Raw genomic sequence first — 18,629 nt, forward strand, 5'->3', positions numbered from 1 at the left:
TTGTTTCTATGGTAGGGTAGCAAATTTTCTCGCTTTCCATCATGCGTCATGCTTAAGTTCCTCAGTATACTTATATCATACATGTATGTGTCGAATGGTCACAAAACTATTGTATAAACCTCATCATTTATATGGTAGGGTATAAACATTTTCTTATTTCCAACAATATGTGGTACACATGTGAAGAAGTGGCTTGTTTGATACATGTATATAAAAAGTAATCATGGAACTTTGCATTAACCTTGAATAAGTAAGGCTCATATACTTGTAGTAAGGTTTCATAACAACGAAAGACATTTGTACGGTGGGGCCTGCTTACATTCTCATTTTTTATCATGCATTGTTCACAATTATGAAGAAATTATGCATCAACATGCCCATATCATACACGTGTTTGCTGGTCATGGAACTTTGCACAAATCTTTGTTTCAATAAGTATGATATCATTTGTCTACAAAGATATAGCCATTTTTTCGTTTTCACCCATGTATGGTTTACAATTGTTAAGAAATTGTGTATCACTATGCTTAAAGATAGGCATGTCTGTAATGTTAATTAAATTAAACTTTAAAAACTTTTTAAGTAAGGTACACAGTCTCCCAAATTTTAAGGATCAAACATCATTTATATAGTCAAGCATCCGCAATTTCTCATTCCGATTGTAAACCAAGAATTTGTACATCAATACATTTGTATCATACAAATCTTTGCATGGATCAATTCTAGTAAGGCCCCTATACTCGCAAAATTTCATAAGAATCTTACATCATTTGTATGATGGGACATGAACATTTTTTATCTCTTACATCATTTGTATGATGGGACATGAACATTTTTTTATCTTTGACAATGCATAGTACATGTGAAATTATGCATCGGTATGCTTAGCCATATGCATGTTTACAAAATTCTACATAGTCCTTTGTTTAAGTTCCACTTGCGTGCAAAGTTTCATAAGGGTCTAAAATTATTGTATGGAAGGGCATGTACATTTTCGGCATGTACATTTTCAGGCTGTTCACAAGGGGGGATACGGGAGAAATCAATCAAATAATATATTGGTATCTAGGTGGATATTGTGACTACTTGGGATAGAGACATGGATACCAATCAATAGAATACTTTAGAAAAAGGTTTCTTGCTAGAATAAGGGACCGCTAAATGGCTCTATAGAAAGCTTCAAACTATCACCTCCCTTTCAACAAATTCAAAGCATTGTCATCAATTTGTGAGGCTCAATTTGTTTCCAATCGTACAATTAGGATGACCTTGTATTTCATTAAGGTTGAGCACCTACTCCATGCTACATCATCAAGAAGTGTAATAAGATGAGCAAGTTGCACATATTTCGACTCTTGGATATTGGCCCACATTGGGTCATGAGGGGGGGAGTCAAAGAAGGGTAATGCTCCCAATGTAAGCCCCAAATTGAGGAGAGCAAAGGAGTTTTGAGTCCTAGGTTGTAATCATAATTTAGATGAGGTCCTAGGAAACATGGGCACTACATTCAACTATCACTAGGGTGTGTCATCCACATGAAGCAGCCACATGCGGGCTCACCATTGGCCAATGGATGAGCTGCCATGGTACATGCAGGCAACATGTTCGTGTAGCACATAAATAGATCTTTACCCAACCAAGAAGGCCATGCACAAGAAGCCCGAACTATGGGAAATCTAGTTGCCTGCGGGTCAAGCATTACAATGACTGACGATGCGGATGGCTGGGGACAAATGAAGGCTAGACAGGTTAATTCGGCCTGTAAGGCTAGTTGGCGAATCCATTCACCAGCCCCCATTGTCAGGTCCCTTTCCAGAAAGATCTTACAGCAAAGCATGGAAGGGGGAGGGGGAGGGCGGGGGGGGGGGGGGAGCACCAGAACTTTGTCTACAAACCGTAGGGTAGAAGCTAGTTGCAGCATAGCTGGCAGCCTACAAGTATTTCTATTACACTTTTGTACCTTGACCAGTCCATGTGCTTGTGGTATACGCTAATGATTATTTCGCTGACCAGGGCTGCTGTGTTTCTTCCGGATCTGAATGTTGTTTATCATCTACAATTCTGTGCTTCTGCTTAGCAAAAGACTGCTGTCGGTATTGGCTTTGATTTTCTTGTTCTGTATGGGAATGAGACCTATGAGTAGAAAGTATCCATGGAAACTGCATGGGTAGCAAGGTGTGCTGCCCTATTTCTCAGCAGCCACTTACAAATGTAAGATCATGGGTCTTTTTTAGCAAACTAAGCTATTTGTTTTGTAAGAAACCGTCCAGCAATTAACTTAACAATTGAAAATGTCAAACAGTCTTCAGACATCACTATATCCATTTTGGGATACACCACACCAATTCTTTATGAGATGGGCATGCCTTGAACCTAAGGAAGCTGTCGCATGTCTTACTTGAAATCCAAGCAGTCAAAGCATTCGCTTGCCTTTTTAACTGGCCATCATTCTGCAAATAGACTCCTCTGTTCATCAAAACTGTACATCCATTTACTTTGCATTCACCTCCCACGACCTTTGCTTTAGAAAATGCCAACCCTCAATGCGACAAATGTATTGGCCTGCGCTAATTATCCTTTCAAGAATTTAGTCCGACTGATGCGTCCTTCAGCATTCCATGTGATTGAGTTAATCACAACTCCCAGATATGCAGATTGACCCCCAAATGCTCAGGGTTAGGCCTCACAATGATACAGAGACAATAAAGGTTTAGACTTCTCAGGCCCTATAATTGGAAACCCTCCCAACTGACACTTTTGAAATACTCCTATTCACAAAAGAAGAGAATACTCTTGTAGAAAAAAATTTAAAGCCTTTCGCACTGCCAATTACCAGTATATGTTACAGCCCATGTCGATATCCTTGCGAGCACAGATAACCTACCACCATACCAATGACAGCACCAGCACCAACTTGCAAAGGTGTGTGGCCAAGCAATTCTTTTAACTTCTTCCTGCTGATCGGATGCCCCTGGAAGAGATCTTCCACAATCAAGTTCAATACCTGCATGAATTTGGGAAAACAACATCAGACCTAAGACCCTTGTGGATCTCCTGGAAACCTGTGATACAAAGCTGAAATAAAACGACTGCCAAATGTATAGGCTCAAGCTGCCCTATGAGGTAGCCTGATAACCTTACCAAAACTCAAATTAAAATCACAGCCTTGATAAAAGTTAGAACGGCAATGCCATCTACTAAGGCAGCTCAGTAACGTCTAGCTACAAAAACAAGCAAAACAAACATGGATGGCGTAGACAATTGTAAAGCACACTATCAGAACTCAAAATGCTGTGACCTGAGGTCTCATTCTTGTTGCAAAACAGGTTGATTATTTCAAATGTTTTTCTTTCAGCAACGTATACTGATCATAGAGAACTTGTGCATTCAGAAATGATCAAAATGTTCATGTGTTCTTATTTCTTTCCACATTGCAGTCCAGTGAGCATAAATTGTGTAGATCATCCCTCAGAGGTCATCACTCTTTTTGTGCTAATTATATCTACACCTAATTTTATTTGAAGACGAGGTGCATGTGATGCAATTATTACTTAAGGTTACATGTATGAATCCCTTGACAGCTAACTTTAACCTCTATTTGAGTCATTAATGATGAATCTACTGTTTCATATCAAGAGTATCAGCCTCAACGTTTAAATATAAAGCTTCTACTTTATCATGTCATTAAAATTTTAACAATACTAGTGGTTCTTACACTCGGATTATTTCAAAAGGTTTGGAAAGGTGTGTCAACTATAGCACACTAGAGTTGCAATCGTGGGCATTTTGGTTCTTCTGAGGACCGTTTCATCCAACCTCATAACTATGGGCTGGTTCCAGACACATCTCGTAGTTCCATACTGAGACCAAGCATAGGTTGATGCCACATGGCATCATTGTGTTTGTACCTTGCAACATGCAGTAGTGGAGATAGACAAGCATATGCTTATGAGATGCCCCTGATACTATGAGTTCCGAGGGAGATGCCATTGCTTCTTTCAGCAAGGGTTTAAGGACAAGAGCGTGATTCATTGACAAGGTGTAGAAAATGATGGAGCAATGAAGAGGCCCAGACAACACAAAAAATGGCATTCACTGACTCTTCATATATGTGACAGAACTTGCTTACCCTTAGCTTCTGTGAGGTACTCAAAATTACAAAATAACATCGATGACTTTCTATAAATTGTACATGTCCTAACAACAAAAAGAGAGGAGTTCACCCTTGAGAAGTTGGGAGTAATAGGAAGTCCAACCTGAAAGGGAAGGGTCGGAGTGAGTGAGTGACGGCAAGAGAGAGAGAGAGAGAGAGAGAGAGAGTGTGTGTGTGTGTCCAGGAACATGTCCAAACTCATCCTCTAGAAACACGACACAGTGCAGTTTCAATCTCCTGATAGTCACTCATAAGGTAAAAAAACATAGACTCCATCACGCATAGCAACGACTAGCCACCATGGGAGTGTGCCTACGGTTCTAACCAAAGTAGAAAAACATGTTAGGCACATACCAATTTTTCAAATTCCTTATGTGATACCTTCCAATGGCCATGGATGAGGGGAAAACTTGAATCATGGGGGTTACTGGAGTCCTCAAGCACACATTTTTTTCTTGAGTAACTAGAAAGCAGCCATCCAGAAGGAAGCATCAAGCTGAAGAGGAATGGCAGTATCCTGCTGATTCAAAAAACCCACATAGTAAAAGACTTCTGCCCGTTCTGCAAAGGAAGCCTCTGCATCTTAAGATACACACAGCCCTCACAAAATACATTTGTGGCTGTATCAGATGTAAGGCATCCACTATATTAAGCTTTTTCAAAGGCTTTTGACTGCTATGTGTGCCACCCTCTTCTGCCAAAGGTCACCAGTGAGCTGCACAAAAGAAGTACCTGCATGCTATTTTTCCACTGCTGTGCCATCAAACACATACATGTTCTTATGTCAACAGCCTTCAAGAAACGGTCTTGAATGATGCATTTGTCTTTTGTGAAGACAACATTGTTTGCTGCAACTAAAAGTAGATTTCTCTCAAGACCTGGCACATATCATATGTTCTTAAGCATTTCCCAAATTTCTCATGCAAAGCCAAGAGAGGAACAGTACTCGTAAGCATTTGCAACCTCACAAGGGGATACAAGGTGCCGCTAGCACTGGCCTCTTCCAAAGAGACTTGAAATTGAAAAAAGGAAGGCTACAAGTTGGGCACAACATGTGGACAGAAAGCAGGGGCAGGCAATGCAACACAAAAAAGCAGAATTAAAAAAATAACCATGTACAGGACCAGAACTGAAAGGACCTTAGCAAGCTTAAAATAATCCCTTTACCTCTACTTTAAGGGCAGTGCTGACAACACCCTCAATGGGCTCATGTAAGGGCAGTGCTGACAACACCCTCAATGGGCTCATGTAATGACTGAAACCAATTTCTCCTACCTATCGTGTGCTTGCTAGCACAAGACTCGATTAACAGGCATCATCTATGCATATGAGAGTAGGCAACTCTCATTTGCAGCTATCCAGAAGGAAGCATCAAGCTAAAGAGGAGTGGCAGTAGCCTGCCGATTCCAAAAAATCCACATCGTAACAGACTTCTGACCATTCTAATCTCTGCATCCTCCCATGCACAGCCCTTACAAAAAGACATTTGTGGCTGTTTCAGATGTAAGGCATCCATCGTATTAGGCCTTTTCAAAGTGCAAAGGCTTTTGACACCTGTGTGGCATCCTCTTGTGCCAAAGGTAAGTAGCGAGCTGCTCAAAAGTAAATGATTCATGCTTCAGAGATAGGCTGTGAACATGGGGTCGAAAATTGAGTGGCTATGCTGTTGTTCCACTGCCATGCCATCAAACACATACATGTTCTCGTGTCTAGTGCATGTGCCAACCACCTTCAAGCACAGGTCTCTGCACTTATCTTTTGTGAATACAACATTGTTTCCATCATCACACATTGCTGCAGCTAAAAGTAGCTTTTCTTGAGACCTGGCACATATCATACATTCTAAAGCACTTCACAAGTTTCTCATGTGACGCCAAGAGAGGAATAGAGCCACTGCCTTTTTACAACCAGCTTATAACCATTTGCAACCTCAACAAGAGGACACAAAGTGCTCAGAGCACTAGCCTTTTTGAAAGAGAGTCTGCAGAGACTTGAAAGTAAGGGAGGATACACTTGGAAGTTGGGCACAGAAAAGAAGAGGAATGCAATGCAACACAAAAAACCAGGATACCAAAAATAACCATGTATCTAAAGGATGACCTTAACAAAGCTTAAAACAATCCCCATTATATAACCTGAAGGCAAGTAAACAATATTTGTACATCACATGAACACCTAGAGATCCAGCTAATGTAGAAAACATTACATGTCAAACGGGGCACATCAAAATCTGATATGGATCTTTTTAACTCTTAAAATGGATTTCTTGTTCTCTTTAAGAAGTTGAAACACCTCCACATATGCAGGTATAGGCCCATCCCGGCAAGCTTGTCATCAAGAAGCTCCAAAATCACATAGATCTTCCATGCTCCTCTATGTCTTGCTGTCCACTTTTTCCCTACATTGGAAGCATTGATTTTTTGTTCTCTTTAAGAATTTGAAACACCTCCACATATGCAGGTATAGGCCCATCCCGACAAGCTTGTCATCAAGAAGCTCCAAAATCACATAGAGCTTGCATGCTCCTCTATATCTTGCTGTCCACTTTTTCCCCACATTGGAAGCATTGACAGCTTTGCCATATATCCCAAAGCAACTTCAATGAGCTGTACTTGCATTGCACCTTTGTCTATGTTGTCCTACTCAAATGGAAGGGACTACAAAGCTGTTGTTTAGGCTCAAGCACTCTAGTATAACTGTGTGCTTCCTCTGAAACCAGAAGGTAATTCTTTCCACACACGAAGTCACCATTTAATCAATTGGAGAAGAAGAGCACAATCACACCACGAAAACGACAGCAGACTAGGTACAATCTCCCCCCCCTAGATGAGTGGCTCACGCTTCCTCATCTAGAGTATTTATGATATTTCATAAAAGCACCAAGGAGCCAAAATTATCCCTCTCATCCAAAAATGAGGGATTTGCTTTACATAGCCATCTTAGCGCCCAAAATGAATTATGTCCACAACAAAATATATTGCTCAAACTTGCAATAATAAAACAAATACAAAATTGGCCCATGGCCATATATAATGCGCTGTGCGACCCCTCGATCGGTACCCTCGCACTAACTCCAATCCTCGCTATGAGTTCCATCACCTGTACTCAAGCTGCCAATTTCATTAGTTATTAACAATTGATTGAACGAATCACTGAATCAACCGATCCCAACATAACCGCGCTCAAAGCACAATAATCAAGCACAACACCAATAACACTAGCGACATTAGTATTAACATGGAATCACCCACAATACCGACCATCTAGCATGGCAAAACACAAGCTAGTCAGGCGTCCCTAACTAACCACACAAAGTATCCACTAGGACCCCCGTTGCGTCCGGTGCGCTCCTATGGAGTACTTTGCCATAGTCACACTTGACTAAAGTAATAATATCCAAAGCAAGATATATCAAAAAATATAATTTCCGTAACATCCCTCTTGCTTATATTGCAACTGACCTCAGTTGCGTGTTTGATTATAAGAACTAATGAGGTTTGGAAAAGTTCGAAAGAACCGCTCATGCATCCACTAAGCATCATCTCTTGGATGATTCTTAAATTTGAGCAAGTATTTAATATAAACATTTCCTTTTCGGGTCGAGGTTTGTTGATGATCAATAATGCATTCAGGCTAATGCATTCAGGCTCTAGAATTTCTTCTTCATCAACAATCAATGGAGCCTCTTCATAGACAGGATGAATAGGTAAAGGTCCTTTGAAGGGCTTTAAGAGGCTAATATGGAAAGCATTATGTATTTTTCAATTATCAGGTAATTCAAGCCTATAAGCTAGATCATTGATTTTCTAAATCACCTTGAATGGTCCATAAAAACGTGGGGACATCTTGATTACTAGCCATTTCTCAACACTCTTCAACCTTCTTTTCTCAATCCGAAGAAGTACATAATCGCCTTCTTTAAAAAGCATGTGTTTCCGTTTCTTATTAGCTTGTTTTGTGTACGAGCGATTGCAATGGCTTCTCGAACCTCTTTGAGAATATTTTGATAGTCATGAGTAAATGCATCTGTTGCTTTCACTCTATGGGTCAATCGTGTGATAGAAATAGGTTAAACCTTCCCATAGATAATCTCAAAGGGTACTCTTCCAGTTGCAGAATGAGAAGTATTATTATAAACAAACTGTAAGAGATGAATGTATTTGTTTCAAGTCTTTGGTTGACTTCTCGCATAAGCTTTTATCATATCCAAAATAGTACTGTTTGTAACCTCAATTTGTCCATTCGATTCTGGATGAAAAGCTGATAAAAAGTCTAACTTAGTGCCTAGATTATGAAATAATGCAGTCCAAAAATTACTGCAAAACTTCGAATCTCGATCGGACACTATAATCTTTTACAAGCCATGATGAACAAAGATATGCTTGATGAATAAATGTGCAGCTTCCTGAGCTATTAAAGTCTTCTTGCATGGAATGAAATAAGCTTGCTTACTAAAGAGATCTATTATCGTCCAAATCATATCATTTTAATTCGTTATAGTTAGAAAACCTGTTATGAAATCCATAGATATTTGTTCCCAAGGTTGCGTAGGAATAGGCAAAGGCATAAGCTATCATGGGGTCTTTCCTTTGTAACTCTTGATCTTTTGACAAGTGATGCATTCGGCTACAAACTTAGCCACATCTTTTCTTATGGTAGGCTAATGAAATTCTCTTGCTATCACTTGTAAAGTGGCAGTCACTCCCCTATGTCCCATATATGGTGATTGGTGCATTTCCTCCATTACAATTTGTCTAAAGGATCGAGTGATGCATAATTTCTTTTGATAAAAGAGGTATCCATCATTGCATGAATAGTCCAACATAGGATTCCAATTGTTATTCTCTAATTTGTTCCATATATCGGAGAAGTCTGGATCCCCTTGATAAGAGTTCTTCATACCTTTGAAAGGATGCGTCTCTACAGTAGTGATGTGATTAATACTTGGCTTTCTGCTAAGAGCATCAGCAACTACATTTTCCTTTCCAGGTTGACACTGAAGCATGGGCTGAAAACTCTTTATAAATGATGCCCACTTAATGTATCTATCGAATATTAGTGGCTGAGTCAACAAATGCTTGATACTTGCTGATCAGTTTTGATAAGAAACTCAGCTCCCATCAAATAATGTTTCCACATTAGTAAAGCATGCACAACAGCGGTTAATTCTTTATCATATATACTATAATTGCATTCTGCTGGTTTTAGTTTTCGGCTCTCATATGCTATTGGATGTCCATCTTGCATAAGTACGGCTCCAATTCCATATCCACTAGCATCGGTTACAACGACAAAGAATGGTCTAGAGAAATCGGGTAGTTGCAACACAGGAACTTGTGTGAGAGCTTCTTTCAACTTATCTTGACGCTCAGTCCATAAGAAATGCTTAGCTTTTCTAAGAAGGTCTGTCAATGGGTGTGCAACGTATGTAAAATTCTTAACGAACTTTCTGTAAAAGCTACACAATCCCAAGAATGATCTTACTTCATGCATATCTCGGGGTTTAGGCCATGTGACTATGCACTCAATCTTCTTTGGATTTACTCGATTCCCATCGGCGGATACAATGTGACCCAAATACTCTATCTGATCTTGAAAGAAACTGCTCTTTTCAGGATTTATGTACAATTGATTTTCTTTCAAGAGTGAAAAGACTAGCTTCAGATGTTTCTTATGCTCCTCAACATCTTTGCTAAACACCAGAATATCATCGAAAAATACTACCACACAATCTTGGTGTTTAAGAAAGATTCAGTTCATCATTCTACTAAAAGTAGCTGGAGCATTAGTAAGCCCAAAAGGCATAACTAAGAACTCATAATGTCCCGTTTGAGTTCTAAAGGCAGTCTTATATATATCCTCTTCTATCATACGAACTTGATGCTGTACCTGAGCCAATCTAGATTTTGGGTGGGGAAAAGCTCTTGCAAGAGCATTCACACGAGGCAGGGATGTGCCAGATGGCTGTCATCGAGACAGGCCTCTACCCCATGCATATGGAGCATCAAATGACCCATGGCGTGTCACACTAGTCAAGTCACAAGTTGTGTAGGTACCCATGAACAAGCTCATAGCGGCTTGTTCAAGTACATCCTTCCCAAAGACAAAAGACTCTCTTTGGGTGTGTAATGAACATCCTGCATGATGCATACCTTGTGTCCTTTGCACGACTGTGAGGCATAATTTAACTACATGCCAGGAAAACACATAGAAGTACCAAATTGATTCGTAGCCCTCAAGTGAAAGAAAGGAATATGGTTGGGCTGCATCACATGCATAACGTAATTGTATTTTCCTTGGATGCAAAGTGTTCACTTTTGTTGGCCTTCCTTGCATGTGACAAAACCGGTGCACTAGGCATCATAGAATCAACCATAATTGGCTGCTCTGGTACATATTTATCTCCTCCCTTTCAATGCCTGCATTTCCATCATGTTGAAAACTGAATGCACTTCAATTATTATAGATATCCCGACCTTTCAAAGTTTCTTGCTTATAATGCACTATGCTGTGAGGCAAAGTGTAACAACACTTGGAGGCCACCTGAAATCTGATGCATGACAATCTTCTTAATAAGCCCACAAGGGGAGAAAACCAAATGCAAATTGTAATCTCTGACATATGGCAACTTGCCTTGGCAGATCAGTCCCCATATTGGGTGCCATTGTCCCACGTGAAATGGCTTGAAGGTCTGAAAGCTAGAGGAACAGCGAGCATCTGCCATAAACCTCCGTGTGGTGCTGACAAGGCATCCTGGCTATCTGATTGCCTTTATCCTAAAATGCAAGTGCAACCACTTCGATCATCTACCGGTCAATTCTATTGGCCAAGTTGCTACCTAACGATACAAATATACCTAGAGGCATGGTCGATAACACCTCTAAAAATTGTGCTTGTAAAGCAATGGATGCAAGTGGCAATGAAAGAGAAGGCATCCCCATGCTACCAGTGGGTGCTCTAACCGTGGAAGGCGCTTAGTCATGCTAAGCAGCCTCAATGGAAAGCGCTTGCTCATGCTGAGCAGCCTCAACCAAAGGATCCTCACTTAGCAATGGCGCATCAAATCAGGTCACACGTTTTTTTGCCATGAGAGTATATTGAGCATGTGCCAAATTTCAAAAATATACCTCGGATTGGCTTGGAATTCACACATGTGCTTTGGAATCCAAGTGTTGATCCGCAATCTGGGATCCGGGACTACAATCCAAATTTTGAAATCTGGGACCCCGGAGTCAAAGATCCGAGATCCACGAATTTGAAACTACAACTGCTTCTGAGATCAAGGTCTTCATCCAAGAGTCAGAAGTGATGATGTGGAAGCCAAAAATGCTGATGTGGGAGCAAGAAGTCAAGAAATCGCGAATACTAATGTGGAAGCCGAAAGTTAGGAATCTATGATCTGGGTGCACTGACCAGGAATCGGTGATTTAAAATCCAAGATACCAAGCATTGGCTGGGAATTAGGGATCGAAAATCTGATGGAAAATTTCAGAGCTGGAAGCTTGGATCCGGGTGTTGCTAATGTTAGAAATTAACCCAACAGAGGGTACGCACAGCGGAAGACTTATAGTAATGCCCAGGAGCTCACACAGTGTGGTGTGGGGTGTGGAATCACAAACTTCTTGACTTATGTGCATAAAATAGATGTGCAGACTCATCAATAGCTGATGAACCAGCCAGATAGAGAAACCACCAAAATAATATATTTCCGTCCAAAACTATGGACACAATACCAAAGAGATAGATCCAGAGTCCCACCAATGGTGTGGTCCTCTGATCTAACCACAAGGTCTTTCTCCTATCTGCAAGTTATCTCTAGACTCGAGCCCGCATGCTCCACCTCGAGCGTCTGTAGACTTTCCGTCTTAGTGTGTTCTTCTCTACCTTACTGCCTGTGAATCAGCCTAGGTGGGCAGCCCCTGCCAAGCTTTGTCTGCAGCACACAGGTCCCCTTGGTCCTCCTGAATGTAGGCCCCAAGATAGCTGTTCCACTGCTCCAACCTGCTTGTAACTGGCTGCTCCAGAAGATGATGATCTCAACACCTTGCTGCCCTAGAAGACAGCCAAGGTCCAGCCCTTCCTGGCTAAGTCTGCAGCCCTTCAAGCACCCTCTCACCTCCTGGATATAGGCCCAGAGGATGGCTTCCTGCTGCTCCTTTCTGCCTCCTGGATTGCTGGATAGTTCGATGTAAAATAAGGCCCAAGGCCTCTCCTTTTATAGGGCTCAAGGCCCCTTCAAATGGACCGACCAGCCAGCCCTGAATGGGCCGACTGGACAGACCTGGTTGGCTGGCCCAACCGACCTGGTTGGCTCAGCCCAACCAGCCCTATATAAGGGCCCTAGCCAGGCCCTTTTGGGCTGCTGCTAGACTGCCCTTTGCTGCTGCTGGAGACCCTGCTGCAGGCTGTATACCTGCCCATAGACCCCCACTATGCTGCACTACTTCTTGGCTCCCTGATCTGCCCACATGTGTGCGCCTCAGCTCCGTACTATTCCATACTGTTGCTGACGTCATTCGTGAGCTCATGGCCTCTTCTCTTCTTTTGGGGCACATCCTGCCCAAGGTCTCCCTCCCCCACGCTCTCCTCATTTGGGGGCTTACAGATGGGGAGGTGACCACTCCAACACCCCCTCTCACCAACACATCTAGGCCCAATGCCAACACGTCGATGAAGATGCTCCAGTAACTCCCTGGTCGTAGTCCTCTTGAACTTTTCGATGTCAAAATCTTTTCTTGGCTTTTCATCCAGTGGCTCCTGCTCCACCAGGTCTAGTTCCGCTTCCGCACACCATCCTGGTACACAGGTCCATCTTTGGTAGCACCTCCTGGCACCACCATCTCCCGTCACATTCCTGCCTTCAAACTCGAGCAATCCAGCCGTCACAATCTTCCAGTTGTCCCCCTCATAATGAGTGAACAACATAGAGTCTTCCAGGCACCATGCTTTGAGGGTCTGTTTCAACCCGTCCTTCCTTTGGCAAGGTCTGCAACAAAAGTACATCTCCAGATAACCTAGACCGCGAACTTTAAACGCACCTAACTGAACCTAAGTCACCCTCCTTCTCACAAGGGCAGAATCCTCCAATCGTGGAAGTCAATTCCCAAGAGCTTCTAAATCAGGGTCGTCCTTCAGGGCCTCAGTTGGATGTAAAATAAGGCCCAAGGCCTCTCCTTTTATAGGGCTCAAGGCCCTTTGAAATGGACCGACCAGCCAGCCCTAAATGGGCCGACTGGACAGACCTGGTTGGCTGGCCCAACCAACCTGGTTGGCTCAGCCCAACCATCCCTATATAAGGGCCCTAGCCAAGCCCTTTTGGGCTGCTGCTAGACTCCCCTTTGCTGCAGGCTGTATACCTGCCCATAGACCCCCACTATGCTGCGCTATTTCTTGGCTCCCTAATCTGCCCACACGTGTGCGCCTCAGCTCCGTACTGTTCCGTGCTGTTGCTGACGTCATCCGTGAGCTCATGGCCTCTTCTCTTCTTTTGGGGCACATCCTGCCCAAGGTCTCCCTCCCCCACGCTCTCCTCATTTGGGGGCTTACAGATGGGGAGGTGACCATTCCAACACCTTACACATACTAGGGATGGGTCAGTCTTGATGACGTACTAGGGCTGAGTCAGTCTTGATGATGTGTACTGATGCTATTGGCTGATGATGTGTCCCAAGCCAGGAGCTAATGACATGGCCCTAACTGAAAGCTAACAATGGCAATTTCAGAAAGAATAGAGACTGGTGGTACTAAGACATCAATGACGAGAAGTAAAGGGAACGGTAGAAGGGGCAACCGTGAAGATTCAAAGGGGAAATTGAAGGGGGAGGAAGAAATGACGGATTAGACAAATTGGTGGGTTGTAGATTTGAAGGGAGAAGCTACAAACTTGACCGGCTTATCCAATGTCACACAAACAAGCAAGGGTGAAATGAGGGGGATTGGGAAGCCCTCGTGAGCATAAGCAATAGCAATGCATGAGCACCTTCATCCTCCACACCACCAAGTTCCCACCTGGCGAGCATGATGAAGCTATGAATGAGGTGATGAAAGGACTGTTGAAGACCGTCACACATCAAAAATCCTTTAAAATGTAGGTCCAAATGTTAGTTCTAGTTATTGCTAGCAGAGGGTACAATGAGGATGGTTAAGTAGAAGGAGATGGGTTGAAATCAAACGACGCAAGAACCAAAGGTGCCAAGAGCAAAGCTCTGATACCATTGTAGTGAAGGTGATAGGGCAAATTTGGAGAAGAGGGCAAAATTAGCAATAGACAGAGGGGAAGGGGGAGAAGGAGTGAGGTGTGAAGGAAAGGGGTAGGAGAGAGAGAAAGAGAAGTTTGGGGGGGGGGGAGGAGAGAGAGGGGAGAGAGAGCATAGTTGAAGAGGAAGCAAGAGGGCTGTGTGTAGATTAAGATTCTAGGAGTCACATCAAAGACACATTGCAAATGAGGGAAGGGTACTTATATGGTACCTCCTTATTCCATTTTGACCTCTTTATCTTGCACACACAACCAATATAACCCCCACTAACTTGGTCAACTTTTGGCCTTCATTACAATGACAATTTCAATCTTATGACAGCCACTTACAAGATTGAAAACCATGAAATCCATCACGCATAGCCGAGACTTGCTACTATCACGATCCGTGACGTATTCCTTTCCTTGTACTTTAGACCTATCAATGGTGGGATGAATACACTTTGGAAGGATATGCCCTTTCAACGGGACATTTCCCATGAGGCACAACCCTTCACAAGAGACATATTCATATGAAGAGGACTACTACTTGTATTATTGTAATGCATCTCATCAAGGATCACACCCTTCACAAGGGGTACACACCTCTTCATGCACATACCTTTTGGGAGCACACACCTTTTCATGTGTGGCTCTTCACTCTCTATATAAAACCCAGTTATATGGATCAAAAAACTCCACACATTTCAAGCACTACAACTATTTCTTGTTCTCTGCTATTTCTAGTCTCCTTTCTGCTCCTTAGCATGTTCATAATAATAGTAAATCTAGGATTTCTTATAGTGCCCCTAGCTGATTAGCTTGTTCAAGGGAATGCAAAAGATGCAATGGACTTCATTTGGGGTATGGTTGGTTGGCTAGTGGAGAGGGGTGATGCCTTCTCCCCTAACACGGCTACACTAGCTAGAGGATCACACCTTAGCATCACCGCTTGGAACACCTTACCAACCAAGGTACTACGAAAAGGAAGGCACCATGTAAGATTTTAAGACAAGAATCTGAGCCTAAGAATAGTTAGAAGAAAGTTCGATAAAATACAGAAGGCTCGCACCCTCCCTCCAATGATCAGATTAGGCTCTGGTCTCAGACAAAAGAATACTCCCCATCTCGGAGCAACCCACCATGCTCACTAAGAAAAGAAAATACACAATATGCCTCATTGGTTCATGTAAAAAGAAATGGGAGAGTTCAAAGAATCAGCCCACATGTGATCAGTATGCTTGCACATATACTCCGGCGGCAACTCGCTTGCAACTGCGGATATCCTAGGATAGGCTACACGGGGTGTCGCTTGGGAGAGCAAGAAAGAAGAAGAAATATGTTTAACGTCACAGGCACAAGCCTTTGCCCGTAGATGGGGCAGATTTAGTATGATCGTTTGTATCACAAACTCGAGAAAAGAACACCAAATAACAGATCAAGGTCCGAGTTCCCCCCGCCCAGGGCGACCATTGGGATGAATAATCACAGAGCAGTGTCGTTTGAGGCCAAAAAAGGAAAGAACATAAGAGCGCAAAACAACAGAGAATGATTTAGAAGCCTTACTTCTGCTTGCATGCCCGCATGCCTTCGTACTCCTGTTGCGTCGTACATGACTATGAGGCTGAAGCCAAGGCAGACAGGGAAAAGCGAGTCGCTTAATCCGTGACAAACTGCAACGGATGTAGTAAGAGCAACACACAGCGCCGAATGCGACGAGGGCATTCCACCAGATCCGAGCAGCATCTTAAAATCCCAGCGCTTCTCCACGAAAAAGGTGGTGAAAATCTTCAGGGTCTGTGCGATTGTCCATGCCACAAGAGCAGACATAAAAGTAGGGTTCGCAGATAGTGTGGCTATGACTGGACTAATGTGATCCTTCGCCATAGCCGTGGTGCTAAGCAAGGCCATACTCAATCCGCCTTGATGCACTAAGCTGTCGCAAAACCTGTTTTTCATGTCGAGATATTCCTCTGCTGCTCCAAGCCTTCTTTCAGTGATCGAATTGTTAGCGAAACCTGTCAAAAAGTCGTCAGCATGGTTGCCAGCGTAATGTTGCCACACTTTGGTCTTCTGACGCCAGAATGTGGCGAAAGCACTGATGGCGAAGGCGACAAGAGCAGAGACAGGCGGAGTGAGCTTCAAAGCCCAGTTTTTCAATCCAAAAGAGAGAGACAAGGAGCTGCAGCGGGGGGGGGGGGGGTAGTGGAGGGAGAAGCAGGAAGAGGGCTTGGAATGGGAGGAATGAAAGAGCAAGAGAGCGGAACGGGGGGAGAAACGGAGGTGAAGGAGGCGGGAGAAGGAAGAAGAAGAAGGGGAGGAGGCGAAGGAAGGAGAGAGGTCGAGGGCCATGGCGAGGAAGGAGGAGCCAGGATGGAGGAGGGTTGGCTATGGAGGAGAATGGGAGGAGGAGGCGGCAAAAAACAGCATGACACAAGAGAGAGAGAGAGAGAGACACACACAGAGATTCGCAGAGGCCTTAGAATATGCTGCCACTTATTATTATTAACTAAACTAAATTGTGCATTTTTGCCATCTTCTCGGAGACAAACTTTACCCTGCCCTAACCAATCCTCGTCTTCACCCTCTCCCTTTGCTCCCCTATATCTTCTCCACGAATCAATATTCGTGAATGACATTTCTAATCTAACTTAATAAGAGCTACATCTTCTCCACCAATATCTCTCTCTCTCTCTCTTTCTTGAAACAGCCCTCCCAAGAAGCTCCTTCAACCTTCTTCCACTTGGGTTATTTTCACCTTTGTTAGCACTGCCTTTAGACAGTGCTCTAGTAACGCTTTTGTTAACAAGTTGAACCACGTTCAAGTGGCCTGTCGTGAAGAGGACAACAAATAGAAATTAAGTGGCCAAGAAAAAGGGGGACCGAAATAGAAACAAGAGAGAGAGGGGGAAGACAAACGAGCCTCAACAAATGACAAATATTTTTAAAAATAGTGAATTTTGCTTCTACAAGAAGTCGCTGCCTCAACTTAGGCCTACCTGTGGCAAGCCAAAAAGTGTCCGACACAATTTGTTGCCAAGTGGCCCCCTTCTATTTTGGTTCTCTCTCTCTCACACATTTACTCACCCACACACACTTTCTTTTTTTAAGAACTCTCTCTCTCTCTCTCTCTCTCTCTCTCTCTCTCTCTCTCTCTCTCTCTCTCGCGCGCGCGCTCGCTCGTACGCATGCGCACATAGAGTTTGCAAATCATCCAAACTTTCCTATACAAGAGCTTCGATCACAAGTGTTGCAAATTAATCATTCATTCATCTTGACAATTGTTTTCCTTTGACAAAGCCAATTTGAAGGCAGTTCTCACAAGTACTTGTACTCACTTGTTTATTATGTGCCTCGTGCATCTCCATGCAATGCATTAGCATACACGTGTAGCATAGCCCATCTACAACGATTCAGAGACTTGCTCTGCTCGGTCTCAACGTTGGGACCATAAAATGCCTTCAGTTCTCAAGAATAAATTACAGGTCTCATTTTATAAATCTTAAACTTTGAGGAATTTCATAAAAATTTGGAAAAACATATACATACATACCAACACAAACACACACACACACACACAAATATTCAAGAATTTTCATAAAGCCTTTAATTCAACCGAACTTCTAAAATTGAACAAATACATAGAGAGAGAGCCCCCCCCCCCCCACACACACACACACATACAACCAACCATACCCCTCTCTCTCTCTCTCTCTCTCTCTCTCTCTCTCTCTCTCTCTCTCTCTCTCTCTCTCTCTCTCAGTGTCTAGAGCATGTTAGAAATTTGTAGATGCTGTCACATGGCAGCCATTGGAGCACCGAGTACGGAGGGTCCCACTCCCCTGCCTACGCAATCCTCCCCACTACCCAAAAAGAGCCGACTGGGATTATGGGGAGGGTCTCAAACTCTTCTTTCATATCCCAAGATTCCTGTAATTATCCCATGCTTATGGGATTTCTCCCGAAATCCCGGTAATTATCCCATGCTTATGTGTGTGTGTGCGTGCGTGCGTGTGTGTGTGTGTGTGTGTGTGTTAAACTTTCACCACGCTCATTTATGACTTGTATATGTTTGTGCATGTACAATCTACACACTTTTTTTGTGAAAGGTAATGTACATTCAAAGATGATCCAAAAAGGAGCTAACTAAGCCGAAGGAAGATCTCCCCATGCATACACATCCTGAAGGGACCGATGCAAGGAGGGTTTTAAAAAACGATAAAGATCCACAAAGGAAACTGC

The 18,629-nt window shown here is 43.0% G+C and overlaps 1 protein-coding gene across 2 annotated transcripts; it reads right to left on the bottom strand.

The window, feature by feature from the left end:
- Nucleotides 1-2,239: 2,239 nt before the first annotated feature.
- Nucleotides 2,240-16,800, bottom strand: LOC147884300 (Acid phosphatase/vanadium-dependent haloperoxidase-related protein). Of its 2 annotated transcripts, XM_087398448.1 has the most exons (3): nt 15,954-16,800; nt 2,834-3,004; nt 2,240-2,639 (listed from the first exon to the last, which is right to left on the bottom strand). In XM_087398448.1, the coding sequence occupies exons 1-2, from the start codon at nt 16,737-16,739 to the stop codon at nt 2,843-2,845; spliced, it is 948 nt and encodes a 315-aa protein (XP_087254574.1). In that variant the 5' UTR covers nt 16,740-16,800; the 3' UTR covers nt 2,240-2,639; nt 2,834-2,842. The 2 variants fall into 2 exon arrangements, with proteins under 2 accessions (XP_087254574.1, XP_087254573.1); XM_087398447.1 differs by having other exon boundaries at nt 2,242-3,004.
- Nucleotides 16,801-18,629: the final 1,829 nt, after the last annotated feature.

The sequence above is a fragment of the Dipteris shenzhenensis genome, chromosome 27 (assembly GCF_047967505.1).
Source record: "Dipteris shenzhenensis isolate YYH24624 ecotype China chromosome 27, Dip_SZ_1.0, whole genome shotgun sequence".
Lineage (NCBI taxonomy): Eukaryota > Viridiplantae > Streptophyta > Polypodiopsida > Gleicheniales > Dipteridaceae > Dipteris > Dipteris shenzhenensis.

Excerpts from the sequence above, each read along its gene's own strand:
- LOC147884300 (XM_087398448.1), bottom strand. The coding sequence starts at position 16,739 with ATGGCCCTCGACCTCTCTCCTTCCTTCGCCTCCTCCCCTTCTTCTTCT. Across the intron at positions 3,005-15,953 it reads ATGCGGGCATGCAAGCAGAA|GTATTGAACTTGATTGTGGA; the intron begins GTAAGGCTTCTA and ends AAATTCATGCAG.